This window comes from Kogia breviceps, chromosome 5 (genome assembly GCF_026419965.1).
Source record: "Kogia breviceps isolate mKogBre1 chromosome 5, mKogBre1 haplotype 1, whole genome shotgun sequence".
Lineage (NCBI taxonomy): Eukaryota > Metazoa > Chordata > Mammalia > Artiodactyla > Physeteridae > Kogia > Kogia breviceps.
Window position 1 is genome coordinate 50367143 of NC_081314.1, and position 12254 is coordinate 50379396.

The following is a 12254-nucleotide window of genomic DNA, read 5'->3' on the forward strand; positions in this document are numbered from 1 at the left end:
GAAACTGAATTACCACGAAGGGCTTTTCTACCTGAATTATATTGTCAATGGAGATAACGTTAGATGTGGGAGAAGAAACTGACTTAGAAGAAATTTTACACTCAGGGATTACTCAATGCGTGTCTGTTAATTTGTTAATTGATTAAAGTATGTGCAACTAGGGAGGTTAAATGTGTTAGCATGGTCAGATTTACTTGTGTTTTGATAGTGGACACGATGAGTGAAATAAGATGATTAAAACTGAGAAATTACTGGGAAAAGTGGGGGAAGCAAAAGTAATCTTTGAGACCTATAAAATCATAACTATTTGGCATTTTATTAAATAATATTTATTAATGATATGAAGAGAACATTTGGGGAAATCAAATTTTCATTAAAAATTCATAATGCATACTTGAGTTTCTTTTAAATAAAAAAAAAACTTAAAGCAGATTCTGAAACTCCAAGTGGCAAAAAGGGACAGAAAAATGTAATGCAGATATCATTTGAAAGAACTAACATCTTTATATAACTGAAAGAAAAAAGAAAATCTGATTAAAACTGTCAAACACTGATTCTCATCCACATAACAATAGCAAAGGTCCATACATGTACAAAATATTTTTATTATGTTTTGATAGTATAATAATAAGTCCAACCTATGTGTCCAAGAAGCTAATCCTGTGAGCATTGAGAATTTGTATTAGTCTTTTTATTCTACTTTTTAAATTAGATTGTATTAGAAGGCAGAGATTAAGCCACTATCTATGGTGATAAGTGTCTCAGATCTACGATCCTCACAGTTTATCAGTCTCATTCACCACTGCTCATAGGACAGCTAGTGATCAACAAGTATTTTTTGATCCCCCAAAATATCTGAATAAACTAGTCCATTGTGTATACGATTTTGTTCAGTGTCTAGTATTTATAAATATATCTCCATCTATACCTCTATCTCTGTCTCTATTTCTGCCTCTATCTTTGTCTATGTTTATGGCTGCATCTATATCTATAGATTTATATCTAATTCTACTGATGTCCATATGTTTATGCATATATATACATATATATTTATACATAATGATTGTTATAAGGTTTAAAAAATCAAGCCATGAGATTAATTTTTATGCTCTCAATTTTGATACAACTGAATTTGTGCTAATACCAATAAAATATATTATTGAAGTATATAATATTTTAACACTATGTATATACTATTATAAAATTTATCTATTATTATAATCATAACAAAAATGCAATTTTTCTTCTAAAAATAATAAGTAAATAAAATGTCATAATAATATAAAGTTTCCTGTAAAGTTGACACTTACTAATAAAATTTTATATTTCTGAGAGTTAGGAGTTTTAGAGACACTGCTACCACATACCACAGCTGTGTGGTTCTTTTTCTTCCTTCTGATAATTTCTAAGACATTTCTTCTAAATAAATGGAGGAGGGCATTTGGAAGAAAGCAAAGTGCTGTGATAGATTTTTTTTTTCATTTTTAAAAACTTGCTTTAGAAAGGAAAAGGAATCAAGATACAAAGTTGGTTTATTTTAAGCTGCATTTCAACAGATAAATTGCAGCATCTTTGGTTGGATTCATTCCTGCCTTTGGCCTAGCTCAATCAATGTCTTCTGAGTCTAATAAAGACAATCATTTTTTTTTGGTTTTATATAAATCTTATTTTGTCTTTCAAACCATAAAACAAACCCTAATAACTTTTGCTTTCTGACAATTTTCAAACTTTCATTCTATTTTTTATTAATTTTATTGCATAGCAAATATAAAATTACTACCAAAATTTTGGTTTTGTATGTGATTAATAAATATAATAATTTTCACTGTATGTGTTATGAAAGGCTGCTATAACATCTAAAAGGTTGTACTATCATCCCCATGTCATTTAGTTTGATTTATACTACTTCTTCTTGTATGTTTTTATTTATATTTTGTGCTGAGTAGAACTTAATGTTATATAATATGATTTATATGAATAATAATCTTGCTTTTTCAACAATGATATCTGTGAGTCATCACCTTGATATTAGTAATACAAGTACTTATACCTTGTAATGTAAATAATGTAATTAGTAACATTCAAAAAAATCATTGTAAGCCTGTGTTTATTGCAAGAACGGCAATATAATTCCAATTCACTTTCATGGTACCTGTTGTAGTATATTATATACCATATTATTAAATATAGGTTTTAATAGGAAAATATGCTTATGTTTACATACTCATAGTTAGCATGGGCTAGTTTTTTTTTAGCTGCAGTACTATATTTAAGTAAGCAATATTTTGTTCTTTTCATAACCTGGTAGTCTCTAGTCTCACATGTTGCACTGTGGTTTTACCATTAAGAGATGTTTATGTTTTTAATATATGTAATCTCATGATTAAACAATCAAAGGAGAGACAAATAAAGGAGACTAAGAAATGTTATTACTCTATAACTCTAAGTCTTTACTAATAATTAAAATATTCAATAAAATTTCATTTATTTACTGCTATACTTTCTGGTGCAAATTGACTACTGGCCCATTAATAATTTAAACTCTGAGAACACATAACATGTTTATCATAAAGAACGGGGTAAAGTGTTATACCAAGGACAACTAAATATCTGAATTTAGATCAATTAACTTATTGTAATAATCTTTAATATTTGATTATAGGAAGGAGGTTTTGTTTGGAATTGCAAAAGAGAATGGATGGGAGTGGGAAGAGGGAAAAACCTGAAAGACAATTAATACTATAGTTTTCCAAGTTTATCAAATGTTCCAGAATATCAAAATCTACCGGCAATTTTGGGAAAATATTCTAAACTTAAAAAAAAATGTTTTAAGTAAGAAAAGATAAAAAATAATTTCTTTCTTTTTGCATTCTTAATTCAATTTTGAAAGTATCGAAATTCCTTGACTGATTTTTTAAAATATATAAGGTTATGCTATAAGATATGGGTGCAATCAAATTATTGATATAAAGAGCTATTTATTTGCCATATATTTGCCATAATTGGATATCAACCAAATTTTCAAAATAATTGGCCAGTCAAGGACTTCTTAAAGGATGGTCATGCAAAAATTGGTAATAGTTTTCTCTGAATGTAATTTTCCTGTCTTTTAAAAAGTTTTATTAGAATATATATTTCTATATAAAACTAGACTGTTAAAATGGTGGGGAAAGAGCCATCTAGAAAATATGATCTAGAACAAGTGCCACTAAAATGTATTTAGTTCAGTTAAAACAACTGAGCCTTTATACCAAACCTAAAGAGCTTGTTTTGTTGTAGGCTAAGTGAAGTGGGGAACTGAGGAAGTCTGTTTATAAATAGACTATACCACTGTCGTTCAGGGATCCTTCAGATACCCAGTAGGCACTTAAAGGATGTGTACGCATAGAAGACACTATATTAGGTATGAGAAACAGATCTGTAACTGTCCTCAATCAGGAAAAACATCCACAAACTTTTCATTGTGTGAACAATTTGAACATTTAATATTAGAGAGATATCTTGGGTCTTATTTGAAAGTTCAATCTGTTCTTAGGTTGACATTTATCCAATTATAATTCTCCAATGTTGGAAACAGTTTAGTTTTGATAAGAATGAGCAGATTTTGGCATGAAAGCATTAAAATGAAGACAGCATACAATTTAAGTATATATTATTAATTGTTACCAAGAAATAAATCAAAGCACAAACTAAATTTGTAACTAAGATATCATTTGCTGACATTATTAGCTTATTATTATATTATTAGCTTATATATTATTATTATTATTATATTATATTATTAGCTTATATTCTAAAAACTGAAATGTGGAGTAGATCCCAAATATTTTCTTACAATTAAAGAAGCAGGACATTAAAAATGAACAACAACAACAGGTCTAGGAGAATAAAACAGAACTTTGCAAATCCAATTAGAAATTTAATTGGCTTCCAAAAGGTCACGTTATTTCAAATACACAGAGAATTCTAAAGATATCATTTAAAGTAAAAGTCACTCCTTAAAAGCTCATGCTTATCCTTAAACAAAGTAACTATTTATATAAGTGAAATGTAATATTTATCATAGATATGAGATAGCTTACATTATGGAAGCATTACACAGCCTTGTGACAGTAACTTAATTGAGTTTATTATCATGCAATATCTTCATAAAACTTTGGAAGAGATAACTTTAATTTTTTTTTAATTACAAATAGAAATCATAATTTTGCTCACATTTCAGTTTACTTTTAATCATTCATATATTTTATACTCAATGCTTAATCCTCTGGTTAAACAAGAACTGATATCAAAATAAAGGTAGAGTTACAAAATCACAAGATGAGCAGAAAGTCTATATTTGCTTATTATTTCCATAATAATAAAATAATAGCAAATGTAAAATAGTTTGCTATAAACACACATATTAAAAGAAAGAGAAAAAACAGGGCAAATAGGACAAAAGTTTGTAAATCAAATTGGGAAATAGCTTTTTCCTTTTAGAGAAAAGAAACTTAGACTTTTCCTTTGCCAATTGATATTGTTAAAGTTTCAGATGGCAAATGTTAAGTACCATGTAGAGCCAGACAATAACTATTCATTTCAAACCACTTTAAAAAAACTAGAGAGTAAGACTGGTCAAAAGACATGTTTGTTACTCTTTTAAGGAGAAATTCACTAAATAGTGCATTTAAGGGTAAAACACAGCATAAAGTGTTTTCCCTTAGAGGGTGCATTAGGAACATATATTACAGTGATTCCACAAGTGCTACGGTCCTTTATACAAAGTTGAATAAATTCATTATTTCTTTAGCAGTTAAATGGCCGCAGTCTGCGTTTCCTGAATAATCAATCGGAAGATTTGACGTATGTGGCTGCTCCCTTACTTCATCTGTCCCATTTGCAATGACTCTCTCCCACAGAGCACCAAAGGGGCACAGCAAACACGTGAAGGGATCACGTTCCTCCCACAGAATGAGCCTCACAGTAACTTGCATCTCTAACAGGAAGATGTAAATTCAGAGCAACTTACCCAACTCACTGCAACGAAGATGATAAAGTTTGCAAGGAATGGAAATCATATAATACTTCAGGGAAATGCAGTAAGCAGTTTCTGCTCCAACCTATAAATTGGACTGCACTGACATTACAATCAACTGTTACTGACAAAGCTCGCGAGAGTTGGCAGCGGCAACTTGATCTAGAGGCAGCCAGTCTTTAATTTCTGACATCTGTTCAGAGGCTAATTGTATGAATGCAATAGTGATTCATTTACAGAAGTATTACCGGAGGCATGCTTTACGATTGCAGGCGCTCATCTAACAGTGAAGAAAAAAAAGACACAGAGCTTCATTAACAGACGCTGAAATTGAACAGCAAATACACAGGTTATTTTTGTTTGTTTTCTTAAACGCTATCAGAACTTTTAAGATTTTTTTCTCATTTAAGGAATATACATTTTGTCTCATGCTTGTTTTGATTTAAAGATAAACATGTTGCTTTAAAGAAATGCTGTTATTGAAATCTTTGTACCTTCAATCCGTGGCAATCATGGAGCTATAAAGGAGTGTAAAAGATTAAATAGGAAACTAATTACTCTGTAGATAAAGCTATGAAAATCAAAAGACTAGTTATATAAATGAATGAATGTCTCTGATATGTAAGTCCTTCCAGCTCCCACACCCCAACACTCATTTAAGTCATGCAGATCTCAGCGTTGGTAATTTCCTAGTCGGGGACCCTGCAAGTAGTCAAGTGTAATGAGAAGCCCCAGATTTTCTGGTTGAGACAAGGAAAATAAAATGCAATAAACAATCAGCACTAAACTTTATAGAAAAACACATTTGTCAGCTGAAAGGATGTATTTATGTCTTTCAACCTTATCTTCTTTGACTTAGATATTTGGGAAAATGAAAAGACAAAATACAAAAAAACTTATAAACTGCTTAATGCCTGACTTCTCAATGCAGTTATATTCTTTATCTCCCTCAAATGATCACTTTCACTTTTAAATCTCTCATTTTGCGGCTTACTATGGACTAACCAGTAGGCATGTAATTGTGGATAAGCCCATTTTTTATTTTTAAAACATGGTGTTTAAAATTTCAAACATGCAAATGTAAGAACTGTCATTTGTTATTAACACTACTCTGTGCCAGTCATTATAATTGACAGTTTACATAAATTATTTTATTTTACTCCATCAAAATATATGAATTAATATATGAATTAATATGAATTCCACTGTATGAATAAGTATTATTAATCACATTTTCAGATGAGGACACTAAGGCTTTTAAAGATCAGAAACTTGGCTATAAATATCCTACCACTAGTAGGGGTTGGAATCAGAATTTTAACCTAGATTTTTCTGATGTAGTTCCATGTCAACTGTTTCCAAGATAATAACCACTTTGGTCTTTTAAAATTATCTTTTCTGGGAAAATTTCTGCATAGGAGGTATTTATTAGACAACGAATTTCACAATCACAATGATTTATATAGTATTTAGAATATAGTTTATGTAATGACAACCTAGCAACACAAAAGTTGCAGAGTATATGGTCTATCTAAAAGGAGAAAAAGATTTTTTTGAAGGTGGTACACTGACAATCATGCAATGGATAGTAACGTGATGGTGTTTCTGTTTGAAATGTAGTCATTCTGGTGGCCCATGTGGAAGAGAGTTCATTGGTTTAATATGTGATTTTTTTAAATCCAAATGTCAAAATTCTTCTCTCCAACACAGCTCCACTACACTGTTCTCTGTGCTGGCATATGGTTGGTCTTATTCTCAAATCCTGCAATTATTCCATAATTTGTTGCACCATTTGTTACTTATATGATGATAATGATAATCTGCATACACTACTATTTTTAAACACTGTTCTAAGCCTTTGAATACATTAACTCTTTTAAAACTCAAAACCATCTTTTAAGTAAGTACTATTATTATCCCTATTTTATGGTTGAGGAAATTTATCCACAAAGTGTTTTAGTAACTTACTAAATATCATACAGGTAATAAAAATATTTTCTAATTTTTTAAATGTAAACACTTGCAATTGGCATTTTTGCAACTTATGCTTGTTTTCTTAATTTATTTTCCCAGAAGTGGAATAACTGAACTTAACTAGTAGAATGTGGATTTTTTGTTTTTGCAATTTTATGAGGTTCTCAATAGACTGTGGAATAAGAAGTGGTTTCCAACAGTTCTAGCAAAAGGGAAAATGTTCTTAATAGCAATAAATCTGAACAAGTCTCTGGAGCCAAGAGACTAGACATTCATACCTGGATGTGGCAGGTGAGGTATTTAAAGGTAGATTTCTTGACAAATTTTAAAAGTGCCCAGCCCTGCAAGCAAAAATAATTTTTTAAGAGTATGGCAACACCTAATATTGGAAGTGCCTGCAGGGCACTGATATAGGCACTGATAAAACTCCTGTTTTATCAGTGAATGATAAAACAAAGATGTCTTGGAGTTAAGGGAGAGTGAATGACAGGGAGTCTGAAGTAGCCCTGTAATTTAGACCAGGATATAGGTATTTTGTGTAAAAAGTTCTGGAAAGAGGTTTATAAGCCCAAACAATTTGGTTACAGTCTAAATCACTAGACTCTAAGAAGATAATTAAAATCAATAACAAGCTACAGCTTCTGAGGAAATATGGTACCAAGCCAAATTTTCAAAGACAAAAGAATCAAAGTAAGGAAATAAACTCTGAAACTAAATTACTCAGGGCTTGAGAAAAGAAAGAAGGAGAAACTCATTTTTTAAACATGAAAAAAGAGACAGAAGAAGAGCCCTTCTTTGTTTAAAATCTAATTTATTGAATAAGCTGAAATTTACCAAGCACTTGATTAATCTTGGAGTTCTACTCTCAGAAAAAAATTCTACATTAGCATGCCACCCAATCAATCTTGGAGCTCTTTAAAAATCCTGGAGTGGGATATTTAAACTAGCCTGCTATGTGAGACTGATTTGGGAAGTTCACAGGCCACATTGAGAGGCAGAGTCCTGGGGACTGGCTCATCAGGAAATTGTTAGCATATCATGTTTATGGTTTATCTTTTTTCTCCTATTTACTCATATGCAATTATGCCCTCTACTTTAGCTAATTTGGAAATGTGTCAAATATAATATTTTGTAGTCTACTTTCATATAACTAATGCTATCAAATATTTTTCTTCAACTTAATTTCATTGCCTGTATATTAATTGTTTTTATGGATTTACTATAATTTATCTAACTCTTTTTTTTTGTTGTAAAGGTAGATTGCTTTAAACTGATCAAGGAAATAGTAATACAAAAATGGGTGTAACAATTGTAGATATTTTTACACATTTCTGATTTTTTTATGGAATAATTAAATCAGAATTGTTCAAAAGTTATGTACACTTCTATAGCTAAGACACATACCACCAACTACTTCCACAAAATATTATCAATTTGTATTTTCGCTGGCAATCTAATGTGTCTCCTCTATGCTCAAAAGACAGTTGACTATCATATATTTTCCTATTTTTCCATTTTGCTTGATAAAATATGACTTTATGTTTAATTCATTTGCTATTATTGTGATCAACTATATTTTCATGTGTTTATCAGTTTCCTGAAATATAACATTTCAATTTAGATATAATTTTCAAATTAAGGAAAACTTTCAAAACACAGTAAAGAACTCTCATTTACCCAGATTCACCACATGTTAATATTTTGACCCGTTTTTAATATCATGTTCTCTTTCTTCATGAAAATGTGTATGATAATATATGTATGTACATATATGTGACCATTATTTTTTCTGAGTTATTTCAGTGTTATTTGAAGGCATCATGCTCCCGTATCCCTAACCACTCCTTTAAGATCTATGGAAATCCACCTGCTGTAAATATAAGTGAATTTAATCAGCAGTCTGATAAATAGACTACAAAACTTAACAGCCCTGTTACTGAGGGATAAGTCTAATTTAGAGAAGAAGGACAACAAATATATGTAGAAGGAGTAATACATTAGAAATGAAAATTTAACAAACCGTGATGAAAATTGGGTTGGGCAAGAATGAACAACTGGTATTAAAATCATTAAGTGGGGCTTCCCTGGTGGCGCAGTGGTTGAGAGTCTACCTGCCGATGCAGGGGACACGGGTTCGTGCCCCGGTCCGGGAGGATCCCACATGCCGCGGAGCGGCTGGGCCCGTGAGCCATGGCCGCTGAGCCTGCGCGTCCGGAGCCCGTGCTCCTCAACGGGAGAGGCCACAGCGGTGAGAGGCCCGCGTACCGCAAAAGGAAAAAAAAAAAAAAAACCCAAAAAATCATTAAGTGTATGATTGATAGAGAACTAGATATTTGATATTCCTCAGAAATCACACATATTACATTCAGAATTTCATAACTTAAGTGGAGGGTCAAATTTGTATCATGTATGGTTGGGGTCTATGGAATATTAGGCATACAACAGGACCTATACCATCTGAAATTGTTTTAATTGAATTACATTTTTTATCAGCAAAGTTTAAGATATGACTTACACTTTGTGTGAAATAGAGAAAATAAATGAACAAAATAAATTTTATCACAATAAAGTAATCAGACAACTCCTGAAAGTGGGACATTCTGGCCTGGTCATTTCAACGAAACAGTAAAGAAAGTTTCTATGCAAGACTAGACAAGAGGTAAGGGACATTATCAGATTCAGTGCATGGTGCAGATTAGGAATGGGTTTGTATATCAGAAAGGATATTTGGGGGGTGAGTTTGGAAATCTGAGTAATTTCTGGCTATTAGATTAGATGAGAATAACTGTGGTGAAAACTCATGATTAAAAGAAGTACGTAGCAGGACACTACGAAAAACGTGATTCCATTGTGGTGTGTGTGTGCACGCACACACACAGAGAAAGATTTGGAAGGGTATGCGTTAGAATATTAATGGTGGTTATTACTGCATAGTGAGTGTATAGAATATTTCTAAACGTTTCATTTCTATTTTCCAATTTTCTGTAATGCAAATGTACTGTTCCTATCATCATTTATATATGTCAAAATTGAAAGTCAAATTTACATAAATAACAGTCAAAATTTTCACTCTGCACTTCATTTCCAGGTGATCTAGCAAGATTTTTATCTTGTGTTAATTGTTTCAGAGTATTGGGAAGCAGCAAAGCCCCCATTTGATAATATTGAAATGATATACACTTCATGACAAAACAAGTTAAGGACAATAAAAAAAAAAGAGAAGTTGCAGTTTGAAGAAGCTGGAGCAAAGAGATTTTAGGGGAGGTGAGGAAATAAGATGAGAGGCAGACACAAGATAAAGGAAAGGGAGTGAGTTGGGGAGCCACCCTAAAGAGTAGAAATGTGGAGGAGTTATATGCGTAGGAAAGACTTTTAGGAAGGTAGATATCTGTGGTGAGGTGTAAATCCCTCCTGAGAATCCTCAAATTTGTTAGTAGAGACTAACATTGTTTTTTAATGGTTCTGGAGCAAATGGGTGTGTGTGTGTGTGTGTGTGTGTGTGTGAGTGTGTAGAACTAGAGAGACACTGGCTGCAAGATTATGCTAGCTGGGACTTAGGAAGAAAGACAGATATATATAGAATATAAAATAAAATAGTTATCCTACAATATTTGTTAGGTGGGAAATTGTAACATTTTGCTATCTTCCTCTATTTCTATAATTTGAAAAGCTTCCTAATTTGCATGTAACATATTTAAGTTTAAAATTACCTTTTTTTTAATAAAACAATTTTGATCATTCTAAGAGCACATTTTGGAGTCATCCACGACCTCTGAGACAAGAGTTGAAAAAGAGCAACAGGTGGCACCTTCCCCAGAATGGTCTTGCCTTCATTCCCAAGGTAATTTCATCTTAATTTTTTTTTCCTGACAATCTTCTGTTCTGTCTTCTTTCCCTTTATCCCCTTTGCAATATTTCCACATACCTCTCTTTCTGCTTTTTCTTTGAAAGTTTATTACTCTAGGATGATGTTGCAAATGCCAAAATTCAAATCTTGTTTTTAGGGAGAGTAGGGAGAAATAGTGTCAAAAGCCACAAGGCAGAAACTCTGAACTGCTGACATTCACCTCTGTTTTGCAACTGGATTACGAATGCAATGCCAAATATTCTGACTAATTAGCTAAGCACTGGATTGCCAGTGCATTACTGCAGTTACTAAATATAATCAGGCAACTAATAATTAATCTTGCTATGTCAGTATAATCTGTAACAATATTGTTTTTGAGTCTGTTCATATTTGGTGATCATATTCACAGAATGATTTTATCATACAAAGGAATTTTATTTGGAGTATATTCCTAAGTATGGAGAGGTTTGTTTTGCTGACCAGGATAAAACATACCAAAATAATTTGCTGCCTCCAAGTAATGATTCTACCTTTGATTTCCTTCTTAAACCCATCAGATGGCACTTTAATTCTCTGTATAATCATTCTGATGTCAGATTTCTGGCTCTGTTTAAAAGATCAACATGACATAAGTAGATAAGTGCTACAAATCCCAAGAAACATGACTTGAAAGCACAACTTATTTGTAGACTTTACAAAGTATTCTTATACAAATAGATATACATATCTAAATTATTTTTATCCAGTAATTCTTAAAATTATGGATACATAAGCTTATGTAAGCCATATAGGTGGACACAGAAAAGACATTAGGAGCCTTCAAGAGAGAATATGTATTTTTGTCTTGCGTATTTCATTAAATTTGGGGAAAAAAATCACATGAAGTAATGTCTGGAAAAGCATGTAATAAATTATAATATTATTGCATAGCTCTGCTGTATAGTTTATAAATATAAATAACCAGAAATATTTTGATTTCTATTGCTAATCATTTTCTGTTTCCCAAAGCACAATAAAATTGTATCACCAACAGTGATCAGGCTCCAGCTCTTCTTACTTGGTCTTAGAGAAGTAAGAAATGCCCCTAGGTCTGTTATCATAGCCTATCAGTGGAGGATTTTCAAAAGCATCAACGTCAAAGTATAAAAGCAAACATAAGTACATTTAAGGGCAGTCATAACAATCTTAAAGAAGGATGGCCATATCCCAAGAATACATTACTTTTGAAGCAAAAATGTGAAAATAAAAGGATGGATGTTTAGTCCTATTTCTATTTCTCCTACTTTTGATCTCATCACTCAAATAAATAGTCATTTTTAAGTGAATGTTATACTCTGGTTACTTCAGTTAAATTCAACTGAATAGGCCAAGGTAAATGGTCCTATAAAAAAGAGAGGGGGTGCTTTTCAAGTAAAT

The 12254-nt window shown here is 31.8% G+C and overlaps 1 protein-coding gene across 1 annotated transcript in view; it reads right to left on the reverse strand.

Moving 5' to 3' along the window:
- BCHE (butyrylcholinesterase) overlaps positions 1–5235 on the reverse strand; it is an 81463-nt gene extending 76228 nt beyond the window's left edge. The window contains exon 1 of the mRNA XM_059064917.2: positions 5012–5235. Within this exon, the coding sequence (XP_058920900.1) occupies positions 5012–5060 (49 nt within the window). The 5' untranslated portion in view covers positions 5061–5235. The remainder of the gene's footprint in view (positions 1–5011) is intronic.
- Positions 5236–12254: the final 7019 nt, after the last annotated feature.